This window comes from Oncorhynchus tshawytscha, linkage group LG20 (genome assembly GCF_018296145.1).
Source record: "Oncorhynchus tshawytscha isolate Ot180627B linkage group LG20, Otsh_v2.0, whole genome shotgun sequence".
NCBI lineage: Eukaryota > Metazoa > Chordata > Actinopteri > Salmoniformes > Salmonidae > Oncorhynchus > Oncorhynchus tshawytscha.
The window spans coordinates 41,218,393-41,241,431 of NC_056448.1; the positions used below are offsets into that span (position 1 = coordinate 41,218,393).

General features: G+C 43.5%; 1 protein-coding gene across 2 annotated transcripts; it reads left to right on the forward strand.

The window, feature by feature from the left end:
* Positions 1–503: 503 nt before the first annotated feature.
* sh2d4a (SH2 domain containing 4A) lies at positions 504–14,965 on the forward strand. Of its 2 annotated transcripts, XM_042302677.1 has the most exons (10): positions 505–849; positions 1,641–1,979; positions 3,014–3,173; positions 6,648–6,726; positions 6,757–6,828; positions 7,941–8,073; positions 11,475–11,673; positions 12,451–12,581; positions 13,594–13,811; positions 14,143–14,965. In XM_042302677.1, the coding sequence occupies exons 2-10, from the start codon at positions 1,805–1,807 to the stop codon at positions 14,233–14,235; spliced, it is 1,260 nt and encodes a 419-aa protein (XP_042158611.1). In that variant the 5' UTR covers positions 505–849; positions 1,641–1,804; the 3' UTR covers positions 14,236–14,965. The 2 variants fall into 2 exon arrangements, with proteins under 2 accessions (XP_042158610.1, XP_042158611.1); XM_042302676.1 differs by having other exon boundaries at positions 504–849; positions 6,648–6,828.
* Positions 14,966–23,039: the final 8,074 nt, after the last annotated feature.

The window sequence follows — 23,039 nt, forward strand, 5'->3', positions numbered from 1 at the left end:
TATCAACAAGTTGTTGATCAAATATATAGTTCCATAAATAATTGTTCTGGTCAGCACATTGCATTATTACATGTGCCATAACACTGACAATTGTTTATATCATACTAGTCTCTAGCCTACTGATAATTTGCACACAATTTAGACCCTTACAGAATAGCATTACTTTTACCTGAAGTAAATTCGTCTCCTGTACTCTCTCCTGGACAGACTAGATAGATCTGGCTGCAGACCAATTACGCGAGACTTTAGTTCTGTTTTAGCCAAGACTACTGGGTACTCGGGGGGGAAAACTAGGTCAAATCATGACGTCAGTGATCCTCACGTCGGAAAGTAGAAGCTCCAGAAAGATGCCCGAGTTTTCGAATTGGAATTCCGAGTTGGATGACATTTCAAAACGACTTTTCCCAGTCGGAGCTAGTTTTTTTTGCCGATTTACCAGTTGTCTTGAACGCACTGAAGTCAGAGATTTCCGAGTTTCCAGTTGTTTTGAACGCTGCAGTAGTCTACCTGCAATAACAGTGGGTGGGATGGACAAATATTAACATTTGCATAAAGGAGTGTTTTTTTCTTGCGAAACTTGTTGGCACTTTTGTCCTTCATTTAGGAAATAAGTAACCTACGGAAAACGTTACCGACAACGGAACATTTGTCATTTTCGTTAAACCTGCGAAATACCGCTAAATAGTAGGCTACAGGAAAAATCTATACATTTGCAGGCGTGACCATCCGCCCATAGTGTGACTCATGCCGAACATTCCCATGGGAGATTTTGTAAACAAGTTATTTTTTAAGGCGTCCACGTTCCACGTATCGGCTGTGATTTCCACTTTCAGGATATATACCCTAGCGGTAAGTACATTTGGATGAACTCCGTAATGAAATGTATGTAACGTATTTTTGTTTACCATTTCAATATCCAGTTATAGTACAAATATATCAACACTGCAGATGTTAAGTCGGCGTTATCATTTACTGCCAGCATGATCATCATCCATTGTGAATGTGCTTAGTCATAGTTGATTATGGACTTAAGTTACTTTTTTGTTGTTGTATCTTCCTTTAATTAACGTCCCGACTCTAGCTGTTGTAGGTCTGTGTAGTGACGTTTCTGTACTTAAGTAGATACTGGTAGTTAAATGGGCAGGTTGTAGTGAACTCCACTGTATCCTATTACTATTTGAACATCAAAATGACAGCCATGTCTTCACAGTCGACGTGCAATTCAATGGATTTGACGAGTTTTCAATCACTGTATTTCAAATGTATTTCGCACGGCAAATTCCTATGTCCCGCAGCCACCTTTTAATTGTTTGCATACAGTTGGCGACACGGAGCAAAATTGGCTGCTATCTCACCACGAGATCATTATGCTGTGTTATAGTATAGTGTTTCTTCTATGCTTATTAAGCACGAATCACAGTCGACAGAGAATGTTAGAGTTCAGAGACTGGACTATTGTCTTCCTACATACTCTTATGTATGTGTACACCAGTTGCAACATCTGACCTGTGATGTGAACAAACATATCAGGCACTGTACTGGCTATACCAATAGAAAATGTGTGGAGAAGGCAGCAGGTACTCTGATGCACAGTTATGGTCAAAGCAGCCATTTCTTATGGACATTTCTGTTTCTTTCAGTGGGAATTCAGAGAGTGAATACAGGCATGGACCAGCCTTCATTAGATGATTAACAACTCCCTATTTCAACGGAGAAACTCCCAACATCCAACCAACACCAGGTGTTCTCTGCTAATACTAAAGTTCTCTCTGGATACTGTTGGTGAGACATTGCAGCTCTTACGATGCTCCAGCAGATTTTGACGGACATGTTCATATCACCTGAGCTCCTGGCTGAGCTGAGCGAGGAGCAGAAGCAGGTGTTGTTCATTAAGATGCGTGAGGAACAGGTCCGACGCTGGAAGGATAGAGAGGCTCGGCTAGAGAAGGAGGATGCCACTCTGAAGAAACCCAAGAAAGGTATCAGTGAGCCGTCAACACTGACAATGAATGGTTGTGTGTGTGTGTCCCTCATGGCACCCTATTCACTTTCTAGTGTACTACTACTCTGTATAGTGTACTACTACTCTGTATAGTGTACTACTACTCTGTATAGTGTACTACTACTCTGTAGTGGCAGAAAGCCTAGTGGTTAGAGCGTTGGACTAGTAACCGAAAGGTTGCAAGATCGAATTCCCGAGCTGACAAGGTAAAAATCTGTTGTTCTGCTCCTGAACAGGCAGTTAATCCACTGTTCCTAGGCCGCCATTGAAAATAAGAATTTGGTCTTAACTGACTTGCCTAGTTAAATAAAGATCAAATAAATAGTGCACTACTTTTGACTAGAGCCCTATGGGGGAATTAGGTGCCATTTTGGATATGTTCCATTCCTCTCTCTGTGAAAAGCACATTTACTGTTGGGCTCCTGGGATGTTTCTGTTTTTCTATATGCTAGCTGAGTTATTCTCAACTCCATGATGTTCATCACATCAATAGTGTGTGTGTGTGTGTGGTGGGGGCGGGTTGGAACTCCAACTACATCGAGCCGCTGTCAGGTCGGTATTTTTGAAAATGTACATTCTGAAACCCTTTCTTTGCTTAGATCCATGCTTTCTTATAAAACCACCGACTGTTTCCTCGTATGCACTGACAGCGACTTGATGTAGTCTGAGGAACACTCCGCCCACAGTCGTTGCAGCCCAACTCCACAGAGATGTACATACCGTGGTGTTGAGAAACACAGCTAGTTATATGCCAAACTGGAGACTAAAGGACATATCGGGATCTCCACTGAAACGTTGCGTTCAGATGGAGTGATGTGGAGAGTACGATTCACTCCTGTTAAAGTAGTCCAACTGCAGCTGTGTTTTACAACTGTGTTGCACTGTGGAAAATAAATTGAGCAATATTATGCTAGGATTAATTAGCACAGTATTTCTCTAACTGTGTGTGTGTGTGGTGCACGTCTGTGTGTGTGTGTGTGTGTGTGTGTATGTGCGCATTTTGTGCATCAGCCTCTGTGAAGAGTGTACAGTGGCTGGCAGGGATGGATAGTGACGTATGGGTGTGGGTGATGGGGGACCACCCTGCCGACCAGTCCTACGAGCAGATCTGTGACGACATCATAGCCCAGAGGGCAGCCTGCCAGGCCCAGAGAGAGGCTGAGGAGCTCAGGTGGGAGGAAATTACATCATCACATGCTGTACTTTTTTTTTTTAGCAGTGCAACGTGTTTGTCCTTTATCTCTCTCCTTTGTTGTTGTCGTGCCAAACACCCTTTGTCATTGGCAAAAATGTTAAAGGTTAAATATGTCAGTCAAAGCAGAGAGAGACCTGACTGTCAGGTCATTAGCCACATATTTGACTCTTAACACTTTAAACAGAACACCTTCTATGGAGACAGACATGGTTGTCATAGCCACCAATAACACCGCTTTCTGACAGGTGGTTAAGCTTGTTGTCTTGAACAGTGGCATATACACTTACTTAATTTACAGACCCTGTAATGGGATGCAGTGGTTGATGTAGGCAAAGTGTGTGTCTATGGTCTATTTGTGGCTTATCACACCAGCCAACACAAAATGACATGTAAGGGAGGCTCTGCACAGATTCTCTGGCTGTCGGTAATACCCACAGGGCTATAGTTTGGTTTAATCTAGACATCGCCCTTCCCAGCCAGGAAGCCCAAGTTAAACATTTCTTAAACTAAACCTCTCTTTTTATTGAGTCAGGCACTGCCTGTGTTGTGAGCTGCACTTAACCAAGATAGTGTTGCCTATAGCGTTGTTCCCACAACAACAAGTCATTCAACGCTGTGGGGGAGTATGACCTCTTAGTCATGTTTCCCTGTTAAGGTGGTGATAATGATAACCGGCTGCTGTAATTGTTTGGTTGAGCCACAGGTATGTATAACCCCAAATTAACCTGCAATCAGAAGACATGGTAACTTGTGTGGGCAGGAAACAATGTGCCATCTCCACCTCTGGTTAGTGCCAAATACAACAGGTGTAGTAGACTTTACAGTGACATGCTTACTTACAAGCCTTTAAACAGCAAATGCTTTAATAAGTTAAGAAAAAATAAGTGATAAGTAAAAGTAACAAATTAAAGTTCCTGTGAGCAGGTGGCTGGTGTCACTTTAAGTCAGAGGTGCTCGTCGTAATGGAATGAATGCAACGCTATGTGTTTAAAACCTTCCCATTTGTTCGATTCCAGCCATTACAAAATGCCCTTCTTCCAATGGAGAAGGTGCATAAAGATGGCTGCCACCGTGTACAAATGCCTTTCTATTGCTCAGTTGGCCGTATTGTTCATTGCTCTCCGTGACTCTTTTTTTTTGTATCATCGACAAAGCTCCAAGATGGTGACTATTTTGAGAGAAAAAAATTACAAAAGTAGATTGTGATGATTTGCTGTCACATTGAACCATGGATAGTGCTAAAACAATGATGTCCTGTATGAATTCCTCTGTCTTCATGCCCCTTCGCAATTTCACATTCCATCATCTGTATGTGCGAACATTGTTGTTGAACATTCTACTAAATTGACATCATTCTGACGTTTCAAATTCTTCTCTAAGGCTGGTCAGACAAAAGCCTTACTTAACCGCCCATATGGGTTATATAATAGAATTCCATTTGAGAACATGCTGTCTCACACCCCACTGTTCTGTACTTGTGGATACTTGAGTTCTCTTACTAAGTGGTTTCTAAATTTAAACCTAAAGTAACAACTTTTTTTAGACAGTCTATCACAGAATCCTGTTTTATTGTGTTCTCTAACATCCACATTCTCCATTTTAAATGAATGTGTTGATAATTCTGGGCCAAATCCTAGCTGGAGATCTGTAAAATCGCTGTAAAAAGTTAAGAGGCAGCCTCCCGGGTGGCACAGTGGTTTAAGGCACTGCATCGCAGTGCTAGCTGTGCCACCAGAGATTTTGGATTCGAGCCCAAGCTCTGCCGCAGCCGGCCGCGACCGGGAGGCTCATGGGGTGACGCACAATTGGCCCAGCGTTGGTCCGGGTTAGGGAGGGTTTTGCCGGCAGGGATATCCTTGTCACATCGGGCACTAGCGACTCCTGTGGCGGGCCGGGCGCAGTGCACGCTGGCCAGGTCGCTAGGTGTACGGTGTTTCCTCCGACACATTGGTGCGGTTGGCTTCCGGGTTGTATGTGCGTTGTGTCAAGAAGCAGTGTGGCTTGGCTGGGTTGTGTTTCGGAGGACGCATGGCTCTCGACCTTCGTCTCTCCCGAGTCACTACACCTAATTGGATACCACAAAATTGGGGAGAAAAGGGGGGTAAAATAAAGTTACAGGCAAGTGTTTAAATTACGACTTGGTCCTCAGTGCCTGCATGTTGGCTGTTACCATCCTGATCTGGATGTGTGTCATAACGTTCCACTCCTCAGAAGAAGGTCCTCAGACCTTTTATTGTTGAGTCCTCAGCGGGTTAGCTTTTATTCATCATGAATGTTGTTCTGGAGGCAGTGGTAACTAGCTGATGGATGCTTGGAGTTCTCTAATTCTGATTTTTAACCTTAAACACACTGCTAACCCTAGACCAAAAAGCACATTTTTATTTTTATACATTTTTATAATGTAGCCTATTTGACTCGGCAGCTGGCCCATCGAGTTGAAATCGCTCAGTTCTGCCTCCAGAACAAGCCTCACCCCAATAAACGTCAATCTGCGTGGTGTTAGGAGTGTGTCCTCATAGTAGTTAAAAAATCTGAAGCACATACACATATTGAGGTCATTTTTGCTGGAGTTGTAGGTGAATTCATGGTAAATAATAAGGTGAACGCTGCACACTGCTGCTCAGGCTCCCAGGCTCCATGGATGCTCCCTGGCTCCATGGATACTCATGCTCCCAGGCTCCATGGATACTCATGCTCCCAGGCTCCATGGATGCTCCCAGGCTCTATGGATACTCATGCTCCCAGGCTCCATGGATGCTCCCTGGCTCCATGGATACTCATGCTCCATGGATGCTCCCAGGCTCCATGGATACTCATGCTCCCAGGCTCCATGGATGCTCCCAGGGTCCATGGATACTCATGCTCCCAGGCTCCATGGATGCTCCCAGGGTCCATGGATACTCATCCCAGGCTCCATGGATGCTCCCAGGGTCCATGGATACTCATGCTCCCAGGCTCCATGGATGCTCCCAGGGTCCATGGATACTCATGCTCCCAGGCTCCATGGATGCTCCCAGGGTCCATGGATACTCATGCTCCATGGATGCTCCCAGGGTCCATGGATGCTCCATGGATGCTCCCAGGCTCCGTGGATGCTCCCAGGCTCCGTGGATGCTCTGTGGATGCCTGATGAAGACCTCCATGGATGCCTGATGAAGGGTCGAAATGTTAGAATAAAATCACCTGGGAGCGTTTTCCTGTTTTCCTCATAGTAGTTGCCATGTGCCTGTATGGATAGGACATATCTGTAGCTCTTTTTCTCTATCCATGACTCGAGGTAGGGGATTGTGGACTGTCATTGGAGGGGTCATGGGACTATTTGGAGAGGTGGAAGGTATTTAGATTTTTAGGGAAAGCTTTACAAATCAGTGGACAGGTAAAGATCTACAGGTGCTTGTGTGTGTGTTCTCACTCAGTCAATCTGTGTGTGTGTGTGTGTGTGTGTGGTAGGGCGAAGAAGGAGGCGGAGCTGGTCAAGAGGTTCTCCAGTGTGTTGATGGACTCAGAGCTGCAGTTGTGGAAGGAGGAGGTGGAGCGACAGGAGGTGGAGCGACAGGAGGTGGAGCGACAGGAGGTGGAGCGACAGGAGGTGGAGCGACGGGCTGCAGCTCAGGAGCAGAGCCAACAGGAGGTGGAGATTAAGGCCCCCAAGCCCATCATTAAGGCCCCCAAGCCCATCATTAAGGCCCCCAAGCCCATCATTAAGGCCCCCTAGCCCATCATTTTGAACTAATTCACATGCCACAGCTTATTTAGAGAGTTAGACTTTTCTTCCAGCTGTAGACTTGGATAGACATTGCCTCAATGGCGCTGCCCATGGGACAGATACAATCTCCATTTTGAAGTAGTTAATTTAGTTTCTGTATTACTTTTACATTGGCAAACAAACTGAAAGGGTACATCCTGCCACCTAGAGTGTGTTGTTTGCACAGGTATAAAGGCAAGGCCTTTATGGAACGTTTGCTCACTCGTTAATTCATTTGCCGTTCCTTCCTGATGACCTGGATGGAATTGTGTGATCCTTCCTTAACCCATAGGAAATCCAGTTGACTACACGGGTGGTAGGTAGCCTAGTGGTTAGAGCATTGGGCCAGTAGCTGAAAGGTAGCTATTTTTTTGGGGGGGGGTTACAGTCATTGCATCAAGGGTTTTGATCATAAGTACAGTTCGACAGGTTATATGGTTAAGTATTAGCCCATTGATTAAAATGTCATTCTATAATATTGTCACAGTATGAGTGTTTAAGTTATGTAAACAAGGAAGTTGATGATGCATTGATATAAAACAATTAGCCTCACAATAGGTGTTGAAAGCTCATTTTGTCAACTTACAGGAACAACTCAATGTTTCATCAATGGTATTGTTTGCCCACATCCTCAAGACAATAACACATTAACTAAACAACCCATATAATCGCTTTCCAGTTATCGTTCATTTGACCAACTTTCAGAACAATGTCCTTCCTAAACAGTCAGTAGTTTTATACTTCCCTATATAGGCCAGTTCAAAACGATGATTAAATACATTTGTTTGAGCTCATAGCATAACTGTCTTTACACAGTGTTTGAAATTGACTTGATTTACTGCAGGTAAAACTCTGGAGGAGGAAAAAAATGTTTGGACTTTTTGCCAGGTGTGCTCTAATGAACATGACCCTGGTTCAATACCACAGTCTTACTATTTGTTTAGCCACTACTGTTCAATGGTGACATTTCAATCTCTCCTTCCCCCTCTTTCTCTCAGAAAAGAGAGGCGGAGGAGAGGAGGAGGGCTGAGGAAGAGGTGCGAAGAGTGGAGCAGAAGAGAAAGCAGGAGATCTACATGGACTTGAGGGAGGTCAGAGAGGAGAGAGATGACCAACACTGGCAAGATTCATGTAAACAAACACACACACACACACACACACACTGGAGAAACTCTGAAGCATACGGATTCTAGGTCGTCATTTTTGCAGTCGAGCTTCACATCTCAGAAGATTGCCATTAAAACCGGTGTTTCTTATAGACTGGTTGGTTGTGCAGCAACAAAACCTTCACGGGTGCAACTATGGGGCAAAACGGACAGGGTTGGCTTAGATTGTTGAAAACATGTAAACTATATTTAGTCTCCAATATGTTGATTGAAAACATCCATTTGCACAATGAGCACTTGTTGTCTCTCAATTGCATCGTTACAGTTGTTGGTTAGCTAGCTAGGGAATTCTAGCCATATTAGCATTGACATGAAATCAGTCAAAACGCCTCAAAACAAGCCATGGTATCAAGAAGATGAAACTAGCTGAAACGAGTCACCTACGATTCCCCACATGGTAGTTTCTTGTCATTGTTGGTCGTAATATCTGGCCATCCAGAATAACAACTGACAGACTTCTGCCTGATTTGAAGCATCGCTTTCATGACGTTGTCAGCTAACCCATCTATTGGACAAGCCCAGAATGTGAATGTGATTCCTGATATCCTTGGAAACCTCGGTCCTCGGCCAGATCCTTAGCATGGCTTGGGGTGATGTGTGTTACTTGCTATTCTTTGTTGGCGCTAATTTTAGAACACTCAACATGATCTCAGAATGGCTGCAAAAATATGTTGACCTCATTGGAAAAGGTTTTGATTTTGTGAAGGAGAAGACATGTCTGGGGGATCCGTGCAGTCCTATAGTTTACCACCGACTTGAACATCTAGATTGTATAAATAGGAATTTAAGTATTGTATTAATGTTAAATTGGACAAAAGTACATCATATAAAATATGCTGATTATTTCCTCCATGGCAAACTCCCAAGTATAATGAATATAGTTCCAACACACAGGTTAATATTTAACCATCTTGTTTGACAAAGATTAGAGCTGACCTTCAGTTGCACTGATTAACAATATAAATAATCATGCTGCTTTGAATGTTTTAAAAAAAATTCATTTTCTGCCAAAGTGTGGACATGTGTTTGTCTTGTGCTTAGTCTGAAATGTACACCAGTCTTCCACTGTTGCCTCTCTGAATGTGAAAACCCTTTCTGCTGTTTTCACACTTAACACTTTAACACCAATCATAAATGGGTTGAAATCAAATGTATGGAAGGCAGGAAACCCCCTTGGGCCTCTGGATAGAGCTATATAGGGCACACCAGTTGATCATTACACAGATGACTGTTTCTTGGCCTTGTGAAACGGTGTGTTTACATTCAGTAGGGTAACCAGACAAATCGTGACCTTGGGACTAGTAAGGTTATATCTGTTCTGAGATATTGAGTAGAAGCTCTGCGTCTCACAAAGACACGGCGGTTGGAACCAAAAATCTCAAAGGAAAGGACGAAAGGACAGATTTCCACCTGTCTAATGCCAATTGCTCATGTTTCTTGGCCCAAGAAAGCCTCTTCTTATTGGTGTCCTTTAGTTGTGGTTTCTTTGCAGCAATTCAACCATGAAGGCCTGACTCACGGAGTCTCCTCTGAACAGTTGTTAGCTGTTACTTGAACTCTGTGAAGCATTTATTTGGGCTGCAATCTGAGTTGCAGTTAACTCTAATGAACTTATCCTCTGCAGCAGAGGTGCCTCTGGGTCTTCCTTTCCTGTGGCGGTCCTTATTAGAACCAGTTTCATCATAGCGCTTGATGGTTTTTGCGAATGCATTTGAAGAAACTTTCAAAGTTCTTGAAATGTTCCATATTGACTGACCTTCATGTCTTAAAGTAATGATGGACTGTTCTTTGCTTATTTGAGCTGTTCTTGCCATAATGTGGACTTAGCCCTATTTGGTAAAAGACCATCTTCTGTTTACCGCCACTACCTTGTCACAACACAACTGATTGGCTTAAACGCATTAAGAAGGAAAGAAATTCCACAAATTAACTTTTAAGAAGGCACACTTGTTAATTGAAATGCATTCCAGGTGTCTACCTCATGAAGCTGGTTGAGAGAATGCCAAGAGAGTGCAAAGCTGTTATCAAGGCTGGCTACTTTGAAGAATCTCAAATATAAAATATATTTTGATTTGTTTAAGTTATTTGGTTACTACATGATTCCATATGTGTTGTTTCATAGTTTCGATGTCTTCACTAATATTCTACAATGTAGAAAATAGTAAAAAATAAAGAAAAACCCTGGAATGAGTAGGTGTGTCCAGTGGTAGATAGAACCTTATGGCTCTGAAATGTCAATCTGGGTTCAACAATAAGGTTCTGACACTAAGGAATTAGACAAAGTTTTTTAAATATATAAATGACCATGTTTACATGTGCATAGTATTCCGGTTAAGAGCTCATATCCCGCTTAAGGTCTTATTTGGGAAAAGCTGTTTACACGCACCTATAGAGATGGCTAGATCTATCTATCTCTGTCGCGCGTTCAATAGTATCCATGTAACCATTAATAAACAGAATATTCCTCATTTAAGTATAAGGGTTATATGGAATAGTAACTGAAATAAGGACACTGACCGTAGGCCATTAACATCTCACATGTAGAGTAATCTACTATTAACTCCTGCAGAATTAGGTTATGCATTTCTTGCAGTGAAAATTGATTTCAGCATCTCTTGAGAAAATGTGAATGTGCATGTAATGTTATCTTTTGACACTTATGCAAGCAGACAGTATTTCAACCATGTAAAATATGCCCCCAAGACAAACTGAAGTCTTATCAGAAACATGTTACGTCGTTTTCTCAGCTTTTCATTTAAAAACCGGTCAAACTGATGACATTTTGCACAGTGACAATCTTTCCACTGTTTTGGAGTTATTGCGTTTTCTCCCCGGTCCCTAAACGAAACAGACAGGTTTGCCGCTGTTAACTAGATTATTAATACATTCATTTGATCAATGTAAGACATTATTCTGAAGAGCACTACTTTATTTAGTCTTCTGGGGCAGGCCTCCCGAGTGGCGCAGTGCTCTAAGGCACTGCATCGAGTCCTATCTGTGCCATTAGAGATTCTGGGTTCGCGTCCAGGCTCTGTCGCAGCCGGCCGCGACCGTCTCCCTCTAAGCGACCGTCTCCCTTTGCCATCTCCCTCTAAGCCTAGACCATACTTGTAGGGAGATGGCAAAGATGTGTTCTGATTGGTTCGTCTTTATTCGTTCAGGCTTGTGATTGGATTGCAGATAGAACCTTATGGCGCCATGTTCAAATGGGTTTATGCAGATCTAACTTTCTCATTTTTCATTTATTTCACTTAATTTTAACAAAAACAAACGTCATATATGAAGAACCACGAAGGTAGGATTTTGTGTGTGTGTGCGAGAGAGTTTACATGTATGTGTTCTGTATTCTTCTGTGTTTTTCCACAGTGCGGAAGTCCAAAGCGGCTGACCTGCGGCGCCGGTCCATTGCCAAGCAGACCCGTGATGACCACCGGCGGCAATCGGTCAAGGCTCTGGAGCGAGGCCGTGTGGCTGCTGTCACCAAGGCCTTCGGCGGGGACAGACCTGCCCTCCCGCCCAAACCCAAACCCAGGAACCTTACTGTGACCAGCGACACCCTTAACCCGTGAGCTGACCTGTGCCTTCACAGTAATACAAGGCCTGTTTGGCAGAGTTGGGGTCAATTCCTTTTAAATTCGGGATGGAAACTGAAATGAAAATGTTCCTCAATACTTCTCGGGGAAATGTGTGCATTTGTTGGAATGTCCGTTTACTTCCGGAGTTGACCCCAACCCTGCTGTTCAGGAGGTCTAGGGTCCAACATTCTAGAACATTCCGATATAAATACTATTGTTGGTTATGTGGAGTAGGGAATCATTCCTCAGTTATGTTGGCTCTATTAATTACATTTATATCTGCACCGTTAAGGATGTTTGACATTACTGAATACACCCTGGACTAGGCTCGACCCCAGTGAAACCCAATGGTATCCAGTCATCTGCTATGGCACAGCCCAAAACCCTAGTCCCTTCCTTTAGTGACTACCACTTAGGACTTTGCAGGTCTGAAGGTCAATAATATAACTATTCAATAATAGTTATATTATTGAATAGTTGGTTAAATCCACTCTATATTCACACTGGTGTTAGTGAACCAAATGTTTTCGCCAGCCTGATATGGTAATATTTTTTTGCAGTAGTCATCCTGTAAGTACATGTCAATCCTCGTGCTTGTGATGGTTTGTCTCATTCACTGAAAGCTGATGTCTAGGGATTCCCCTTTCAGACAAAGCCATGCAGAAAAACACTGAGCCTTCGAGCTTAAACACATGAATGCCTTTCACTGGCTGGCTGACTGCCTGACTGCCTGACCCACTTTTTCTCTCTGTGTCGCTGCCTGACAGGAAGCAAGGGGTGCGACGCACACTGTCCACCTCTAGCAGGGAGCACATTATTAGATGGTTCCAGGAGGAACAGCTGCCTTACCGAGCGGGTTTCCAGAAGGACCAGAGTCGCATAGCGTCTTGGTTCCATGGTAAGGGGCCAAGTTGCACCGGAAATGTTTCTAAACTGAACAAGAGGATTCCATCTAGAACGAACAACATATGCAAATAGCCACAAATGCAAATCAATCTTAATTCGTTTACATTAGACCGGAAGTCATTTACTGTATGTGTGTGAAGAGACCACATCAGTCTCCATGCCACGTAGCACAGTTGGTTAGAATTAGGTCTGATGCCCCCTACTGTTTGTAATATCTTAATTATACCACAGAACACCCAAGTTTGATCAATTTACTGAACCACACAGTGCAGGGGTAGGTAACCTGGAGTGCTGCAGGTACTGCAGTATTCCAACTAGGCACCAGACCTGACCAACTGAGCTAATTGTTTGGTGATTGCCTAGATTCAACACACTTGGTCTTCCAAAAACGTGAAGTACATGCTGGGCGCTCCAGGACCAGGGTTGCCTAGCTACCCCTGACATAGTAGGTGCTGGGCACCTATGCAAATTCTGCTGTTATACAGCGGGTTTATCAGTAACTCTCTTGCCTTGGGACTTCTGCTATATTTAATACTTATCTGAAAGGACTGGCATGATCAGAGGTGTATTCACTAGGAACCAAATGGAACGAAACAGGGAGGGACCGACCTCAATGTGTCCAATAGAAACTCTTGTTTTCGTTGCGGTATGCGACTAATGAATACACCCCAGACAGGTTTCTCATGTTGAACGGAAGCAACAGCCCTGTCCAGAAACACCTCCTTTTCCCTACTCCCTAGATGCACTTGTGTAGCTCTGACTGGGTTGCAATATGGAGGAATTAGAATTTGGCCTATCAGAAGGCCAAGTGGAGCTATTGTCATATTGCTTAAACCTATTAAATCCTGTCAGATCTCCACAAGTATCTCAGGGCTACAGGTAGTTTTCTGGAGAGTAAAACATGTACATGGTCTTCAGCTATCCATCCTTAATATGTCACATCAGGGTGTCATTCTGACTTGGCAATACTTAATAACTGACCCACCGTTACTTTTACCACCAAGGCATCATTACGCGGCAGGAAGCCGAGGACTTACTGAGCGAGGGGGAACCCGGGCACTTTCTGGTGAGGGTCAGCGAAAGGATTCTGGGATACGTCCTGTCTTATCGATGCAAAGATGAGTTTAAACACTTCCTCGTTGACGCAACAGAGGGCTGCTACATGCTGCTGGGACACCAGATCAGATTCACCTCGTTGGCAGAGCTTGTGGAGTTCCATGAGGTAGTGGCACATCTAGAGCCCTTATTTTGTGCTTTAAAAAACAAAATGTTGTTGTGTTTGGGGATTGTTTAGGGTAGCTTTGAGGGTTTTACTGGCAATGGTTGTGATATTTGGTGGTTTTGCCTACTGTAGTTGAATGCACTTATAAGTTGCTCTGGATAGGCGTGTGCTAAATGACTAAAATTTAAATACAGGATTTCTGTGGGTGGTATGTTGAATATCACCTCTCCTCTTCCTCAATATTGAGACTGTAATGTACCTTGTTTTGTATTCACGTGAACTGTTGTAGTGGAGCAGAATAATGACGCTTTGCATTTTCTTCTGTCACTAGGGGGAGCCAATCACCATGTCAGGAGGGGAGCAGCTGCTCCAGCCATGTGGCCAGAGGCCTAGTGGTGTGGACTATGCAGACCTCTTTACCTGAAACCCTGCAAGGGTCATGTCCCAATAGTCTGTTTTAGACTCTTTCCTAATCTCCTTCCTTCATGACCACTGGTCAGAAAGGTCTCAACAGGTGAATGATCGAGACCAAGTGGTTTCACCTGTCAGTAGCTTTTAAAGTCTATGGACAGTAGTCAAGGAGGGAAATAGACAAGGAAGGAAGCCACTTTAGAATATTAAGACACAACCTTCAGGCATGAGACGGATCTCTGTGGAACAAAGTGTTTCTACGGGAGACTTGCGCTATGGTTAGATAACCAACATAGCTTTTTTTTTTCTCAGGAGGATTTACAGGATGTTCAGATAGAAGTGTAATGTTTAGAACTGATTACGATGTCTCATGTAGACTAGAACAATAATAGAATAACCTTTTTTTTATTTTTCAAGGAGGAACTTCGGTTAACTTCATACTAGGAAATCGTGTCCGCTCAAGTAATTCTATTTCTATCTGCAATGTTCAGAAAGTTTCACATCCGTGTTGACTCTTATCCCCCCCCAGTGCCAACTGTCAAGCCACTGACTTTCTATTTTATCTAGACCTCCTCTATCCTCCTCTCCTATATGAACAGGCCTGTAATATCATTTCTGCTAATGTATTCATAGACAAGTACCAGGCGGCCAGTATTGTAAAGGCACATTTGACAGCGACAACAAACAACAGTCGCCTGTTTGGGGACGAATCACTTGAATAAATTCTGCACTTTGTATTGCAACTGTCTAGTTGGTTTCAATGCTGACCTGAGGAGTATGCTAGTACTACAAAAAGCACTGACCTGAGGAGTATGCTAGTACTACAAAAAGCACTGACCTGAGGAGTATGCTAGTACTACAAAAAGCACTGACCTGAGGAGTATGCTAGTACTACAAAAAGCACTGACCTGAGGAGTATGCTAGTACTACAAAAAGCGCTGACCTGAGGAGTATGCTAGTACTACAAAAAGCACTGACCTGAGGAGTATGCTAGTACTACAAAAAGCGCTGACCTGAGGAGTATGCTAGTACTACAAAAAGCGCTGACCTGAGGAGTATGCTAGTACTACAAAAAGCACTGACCTGAGGAGTATGCTAGTACTACAAAAAGCACTGACCTGAGGAGTATGCTAGTACTACAAAAAGCACTGACCTGAGGAGTATGCTAGTACTATAAAAAGCACTGACCTGAGGAGTATGCTAGTACTACAAAAAGCACTGACCTGAGGAGTATGCTAGTACTACAAAAAGCACTGACCTGAGGAGTATGCTAGTACTACAAAAAGCACTGACCTGTGGAGTATGCTAGTACTACAAAAAGCACGATTAATGAGTTGGCTAGCTAACTTGCTTAAATATTCTGATTTTTTTTTTTGAAAGATGGGCATGGTGTAATTGACTCAACAACCAAAAACACATCTAGGTTTCGCTTTTATGAACCGGAAAATCAATAGTTACGTCTGGTTGTTTATCAAAGTTAGCTGGCTAACTAATGAATCGTGGTTTGGATTATACCCCTATAGGAGTCTGACAAAACACATGACAAAGAGATTCATTTCATGTTGCAGTTTTTGTTTTCTATAAGCACATTATGAACATAATACATTACCTGCAAAGAAACAATAACTGATTCAGCTTTGGGGAGTCTACGGCTGCGTTTACACAGGCAGCTGAAATCCGATCTGCCACTTTGTTTTTCAGACCATTAAGATCAGATATTTTGCCAATAATGGGCAAAAGATCAGAATTGGGCTGCCTGTGTGAATGCAGCATACATTAATTGGTTCTACTAAATGTATCACCCACACAGTCCTAAAACAAGAAGTCATTCTACTCTAGCAATTTTAATAAACTATTTTTAAAAAGGAAGAGGCTGCAGATGAGACTTTTCTGGACCGTTCTTCCCGCCAGCAAAAGGTGTGTGCATGGGTGGGAATCTCTACTTTATGCACGGTCTCTGTTCTACTCGCCTTGTGCATTTCTCTGCCAAGCATGAATAATAATTCTTCAACGAACTTCAATGCATCAGCGCAATTCCCCCTGGCGCATCTTGCCTTTTTTTGTTTCTTTACCGATAAAACATTGTACATGTTAATGCAACAGTAAGTACCAAATCATAGTGCATGTAACCTTAATTTTGCCCCACGATGAAATTTGGGATGGGACTGTATCTGTCTCCATCCGTCCTTTAGTCACACGCGATATCTCAGACACCACTGGCACGATTTTGACCAAACTTGGGTGAATGTTGCATCTTGCCACAGAGAGCAGTCGTTTACAAAATTACACTGATTGGCCAGATGGTGGTACTATAACAAGTGAAAATATAATTAAAAAGTCAGTCCGTTTTGACTTAGTCATGAAATTTGGTACATAGGTCCCTCTCACAAGGAACAAATTAGAATTTTGTGAGAAATGTGTCAAAAGCTACTTTTCTGGCACTTGAAGAAATGATTTGAACAAAACTTTGTGGCGTCTATGGACAAAGGTCTCAACGCAATATTTTCAAGACTAGTACCTAAAACAACATAGCTGCTATTGACCAATAAACATTCATGCAGGTGTGGTCTGGCACATACGCATAAAAATCAGTCAAGAATATTTGTATTGGTACACATTGCAAACACTGTCAAGACTCAACATATGTAAGAACATTCATATCGACCACATGGTGGCGCTATAACTGGCACATGTTTATATCTCTTGATCTATTTGACTGAGTGCTGAAATCTGGCACACATGCTCAGGGATGTGTGTCTAGCTAACCTATGCGATATCTCGGACACCACTGGCACGCCTTTTGACGGAACTTGAGGGAATGGTGCTTCTTGTCATAGAGATCTGGCATTTATAAAATTACACTGATTGGCCCAAGGGAGGTGCTGCATCATTCATGGGGGACATGTTTACTGTAGCCTTCTTTCTTCTTCAGTGATTCACCCAGCAGTCATAGGAGACAGAACTTACTAACAAAACTGTCCCCAAGCTCTTTCTCTCTCACAAGACTGATTGTAGAGATTGCGTGGAGGGCTCTGTCCTTAATTTAGCTTATTTCTATTTTCAGATGGAGGCTAAAACATTATTGTCCCACACAATGAAATCGGAGGTGGGACTGGATCTTAATTTGGGTTTCCAATCTCTCCAAAAGAATGTGGTGATCGATGGTAATCAAAAGCAGCACTAAGGTCTAGGAGCATGAGGACAGATGCAAAGCCTCGGTCTGATGCCATTAAAAGGTCATTTACCACCTTCACAAGTGCAGTCTCAGCGCTATGATGGGGTCTAAAACCAGACTGAAGCATTTTGTATACATTGTCTAACGTGTACTCCAACCCAGGAACACTGGGACAGAGAGAGGTGACTAACCATGTACTCTACATGGTTAAGGCTGCGCAACAGCCTTTTCTAACATTTTTGAGAGGAATGGAAGATTCGATATAGGCCGATAGTTTTTTATATTTTCTGGGTCAAGGTTTGGCTTTTTCAAGAGAGGCTTTATTACTGCCACTTTTAGTGAGTTTGGTACACATCCGGCGGATAGAGGGTCGTTTATTATGTTCAACATAGGAGGGCCAAGCACAGGAAGCAGCTCTTTCAGTAGTTTAGTTGGAATAGGGTCCAGTATGCAGCTTGAAGGTTTAGAGGCCATGATTATTTTCATCATTGTATCAAGAGATATCGTACTAACACACTTGAGTTTCTCTCTTGATCCTAGGTCCTGGCAGAGTTGTGCAGACTCAGGACAACTGAGCTTTGAAGGAATACGCAGATTTAAAGAGTCGTCCGTAATTTGCTTTCTAATAATCATCTTTTCCTCAAAGAAGTTCATGAATTTATTGCTGCTGAAGTGAAAGCCATCCTCTCTTGGGGAATGCTGCTTTTTAGTTAGCTTTGCGACAGTATCAATAATACATTTCGGATTGTTCTTATTTTCCTCAATTAAGTTGGAAAAATAGGATGACATCCTGGCAACTTGGAGAAAAAACACTAACGGCATTGTCTCTGTTAATTTCAAGACGGTCTATGCATATTCATGAGTGTAGCATAGCGTCTTACTCTCCATTGAATACAGGCAGTTGACGTCAACACCCCTCATTAAATAACGACATGTATCCATCAATCCAAAGAGGAATAGACAGGAGCTTGACAGCCCACCATTCTGCTCTGTGGACAACAAATCCCATTGAGGGTGTAGACAAGTATCTTGTCATTAGCTGTGTTCGAGAAGATCAGAACTCTGATGTATCCTATGTAAATTGTGACTGACATTTACAAATAGTAATGACTTGTTTATTTACAATGCAAGGTTCTTTGTAGATCAGTCAGTCGGCAGTCACCTGCAATGTTGAACAAGCCCATAATATCCAGTATCGCCGCTGCAGTGGACAGCTGTTTCTGCAGCTGCATTGTGGGAAGCTCTATTGCCAACCAATCATTAGGGTGTTTTTGTTTGACCCACACCAGTGTGACCAAAGACATGACTGAAACAGGAATGAACAGTGGATATATACAAATATACTATTTGATGCTCTCACTGATGTGATTGTACAATGTACACACAATTTCAATTTGAGTGTTATATGGGGGTTGAAACAATCTTTATTTCGACATAAAGAACACCTTTTATAAACTATGGCAACACTGCCATGTTGATCTGAGCCTTGCTGTTGGAAAATCACATTAGTGTCCAACTTTAGGCTATCGGCGATGCACCTCCCCCACCTTCACTCCTACAGTCAGTTGCTTTGTCCTTACCATTCAAAAGCGCCCTTCTTCCATTTGTTAGCTAATTGATTTGCAAGTGATGGCATCATGCCCAGTAATTGCTTATACAGTGCATTTGGAAAGTATTCAGACACCTAGACTTTTTCCATATTGTTACGTTAGCCTTATTCTAACATTTATCAAATGCTTCCCACCCCCCTCAATCGACACACAATACCCCATGATGACAAAACAAAAACAGGTTTGAAATTTCTGCAAATATATATATATATATTATTTTTTTTAATCACATTTTACATAAGTATTCATACCCTTTACTCAGTACTTTGAAGAACCTTTGGCAGCGATTACAGCCATGAGTCTTCTTGGGTATGATGCTACAAGCTTGGCACACATGGATTTGGGGAGTTTCTCCCATTCCTCTCTGCAGATTCTCATGCTCTTTCAGGGTGGATGGGGAGCTTTGCTGCACAGCTATTTTCAGGCCTCTCCTGAGATGTTCGGATTGAAGTCCGTTGTCTGGCTGAGCCACTCAAAGACATTCAGAGACTTGTCCCGGCTGTGTGCCATCTGCTAGCTGTCTGAATCGCTCGCCTAGCTACTCACTGGACCCTATGATCTCTCGGCTACACATGCCTCTCCCTAATGTCAATATGCCTTGTCGATTGCTGTTTTGGTTAGTGATTTGTCTTATTTCACAGTAGCGCCTCCAGCCCTGCTCAATATGCCTTAGCTAGCCCTTTTGTTCCACCCCCCACACATGCAGTGACCTCACCTGGCTTAATTGGTGCCTCCAGAGACAAAACCGCTCTCATCGTCACTCAATGTCTAGGTTTTGCTCCACTGTACTCTCATCCTACCATACCAGTCTGTACATTATGCCTGGAATCTATTCTTCCACGCCTCTGTTCTGAACGCACTAGCTGACCAGTTCTTATAGCCATTAGCCGTACCCTTATCCTACTCCTCCTCTGTTCCTCTGGTGATGTAGAGGTTAACCCAGGCCCTGCAGCCCCCAGCATCACTCCCATTCCCCAGGCGCTCTCATTTGTTGACGGCTGTAACCGTAAAAAAGGACTTGGTTGCATGCATATTAAAAGCCTCATCCCTAAGTTTGTTTTATTCACTGCTTTAGCACACATCGCCAACCCGGACGTCCTAGCCGTGTCTGAATCCTGGCTTAGGAAGGCCACCAAAAATCCAGAAATTTCCATCCCTAACTAACAGTTTCCAACAAGACAGAACTGCCAAAGGGGGCGGAGTTAGCCTTCAGAGTTCTGTCATACTATCCTGGTCTGTGCCCAAACAATTAGAGCTTTTACTTTTAAAAATACACCTTTCCAGAAACAAGACTCGCCCTTGCGGCTTGTTATAGACCCCCTTCAGCCCCCAGTCAGTTAGAAAAAGCTAGCCTTTGCTTTCCTAACAAATTTGCTTCCTGTAGCACCAACTCAAAGGTTTTGAGACACTAATGTCCATGGAGAATAAGAGCACCTCCTCCCAGCTGCCCACTGCACTGAGGATAGGAAACACTGTCACCACCAATAATTTCAATAAGCATTTTTCTATGGCTGGCCATGCTTTCCACTCGGCTTCCCCTACCCCAGCCAATATCTCAGCCCCCACCCCCGCCTCTCCTTCACCCAAATTGCAGCTCTTTCAGAACATCAGCTAAGTCTGGATCCCTACAAATCAGCTGGGCTAGACAATCTGGACCCTCCCTTTCTAAAATTATCTGCCGAAATTGTTGCAACCCCTATTACTAGCCTATTCAACCTCTTTCATATCATCGGCGATCCCCAAAGATTGGAAAGCTGCCGCAGTCATCCCCCTCTTCAAAAGGGGGAGACACTAGACCCAAACTGTTATAGATCTATAACCATCCTGCCCTGCCCTTCTAAAATCTTAGAAAGCCAAGTTATCAAACAGATCACCGATCATTTCAAATCCCACCATACCTTCTCCACCATGCAATCTGGCTTCCGAGCTGGTCATGGGTGCACCTCAGCCACACAAGGTCCTAAACGATATAACCGCCATCGATAAGACAGTACTGTACAGCCGTCTTCATCGACCTGGCCAAGGCTTTCGACTTTCAATCACCACATTCTTATCGGCAGACCCAACAGCCGTGGCTTCTCAAATGACTGCCTCGCCTGGTTCACCATCTACTTCTCAGACAGAGTTCAGTGTGTCAAATTGGAGGGCCTGTTGTCCGGACCTCTGGCAGTCTATGGGGGTGCCACAGGGTTCAATTCTCGGGCCGACTCTTTTCTCTGTATATATATCAAAGATGTAGCGCTTGCTGCTGGTGATTCTCTGATCCACCTCTATGCAGATGACACCATTCTGTATACTTCTGGCCCTTCTTTGGACACAGTGCTAACAAACCTCCAAACGAGCTTCAACGCCATAACACTCCTTTCATGGACTCCAACTGCTTTTAAATGCTAGTAAAACTAAATGCATGCTCTTCAACCGATTGCTGCCCGCACCCTCCCGCCCGACTAGCATCACTACTCTGGACGGTTCTGACCTAGAATGTGGACAACTACATACCTAGGTGTGTGGTTAGGCTGTACACTCTCCTTCCAGACTCACATTAAGCATCTCCAATCTAAAATGAAATCTAGAATCGGCTTCCTATTTTGCAACAAGGCATCCTTCACTCATGCTGCCGAACATAGTCAGTTTTAACGAGGGTATCCTACCGATCCTTGACTTCGGCGATGTCATTTACAAAATAGCCTCCAACACTCTCCTCAGACTACATCCAGTTTGCTATCACAGTGCCATCCGTTGTCACCAAAGCCCCATATACTACCCACCACTGCGACCTGTATGCTCTCGTTGGCTGGTCCTCACTACATATGGTCGCCAAACCCACTGGCTGCAGGTCATCTAGTTGTCTTTGCTAGGTAAAGCCCCGCCTTATCTTAGCTCACTGGTCACCATAGTAACACCCACCCATAGCACGTGCTCCAGCAGGTATATTTCACGCCTTTCCTTCCAGTTCTCTGCTGGCAATGACTGGAACGAACTGCAAAAATCACTGAAGCTAGAGTCTTATCTCCCTCTCTAACTTTAATAAGCATCAGCTGTCAGAGCAGCTTACCAATCACTGTACCTGTACACAGCCAATCTGTAAATAGCACACCCAACTACCTCATCCCCACATTACTTACCTTCTTGCTCTTTTGCACCCCAGTATCTCTACTTGCACATCTATCACTCCAGTGTTAATGCTAAATTGTAATTATTTTGCCTATTTATTGCCTTACCTCCCTACTCTTCTACATTTGCACAAACTGTATATAGATTTTCTTTTTTTCTTCTGTGTTGACTGTACGTATGTTTTTGCCGCACTGCTTTTTTTTCTTGGCCAGGTCGCAGTTTTTAAATGATATCTTGTTCTCAACTGGCCTACCTGGTTAAATAAAGTCGTTGTCCTTTTGGAAGGTGAACCTTCACCCCAGTCGGAGCGCTCTGGAGCAGGTTTTCAAGGATCTCTGCACGTTCATCTTTCCCTCGATCCTGACTAGTCTCCCAGTCCCTGCCGCTGAAAAGCAACCCCACAGCATTATGCTGCCACCACGCTTCACCGTAGGGTTTCTTCCAGACATGATGCTTGGCATTCAGGCTAGAGTTCATTCTTGGTTTCATCAGACAAGAGAATCTGGTTTCTCATGGCCTTAATCCTTTAGGTGCCTTTTGACAAAATCCAAGCTGGCTGTCATGTGCCTTGTACTGAGGAGTGGCTTCCATCTGGCCACTCTACCATAAAGGCCTGAGTGGTGGAAGGCTGCAGAGATGGTTGTCCTTCTGGAAGGTTCTCCTAATTTCTTCGACCTCATGGCTTGGTTTATGCTCTGACATTCACGGTCAACTGTGGGACCTTACATAGACAGGTGTGTGTGCGCCTTTCCAAATTGTGTCAAATTATAGAAACGTCTCAAGGATGATCAATGGAAACAGGATGCAACGGAGCTCAATTGAGTCTCATAGCAAAGGGTCTGAATACTGATGTAAATAAGGTGTTTATTTGTAATACAGTTGCTAAAATTTCTAAACATATTTCCACTTCGCCATTCT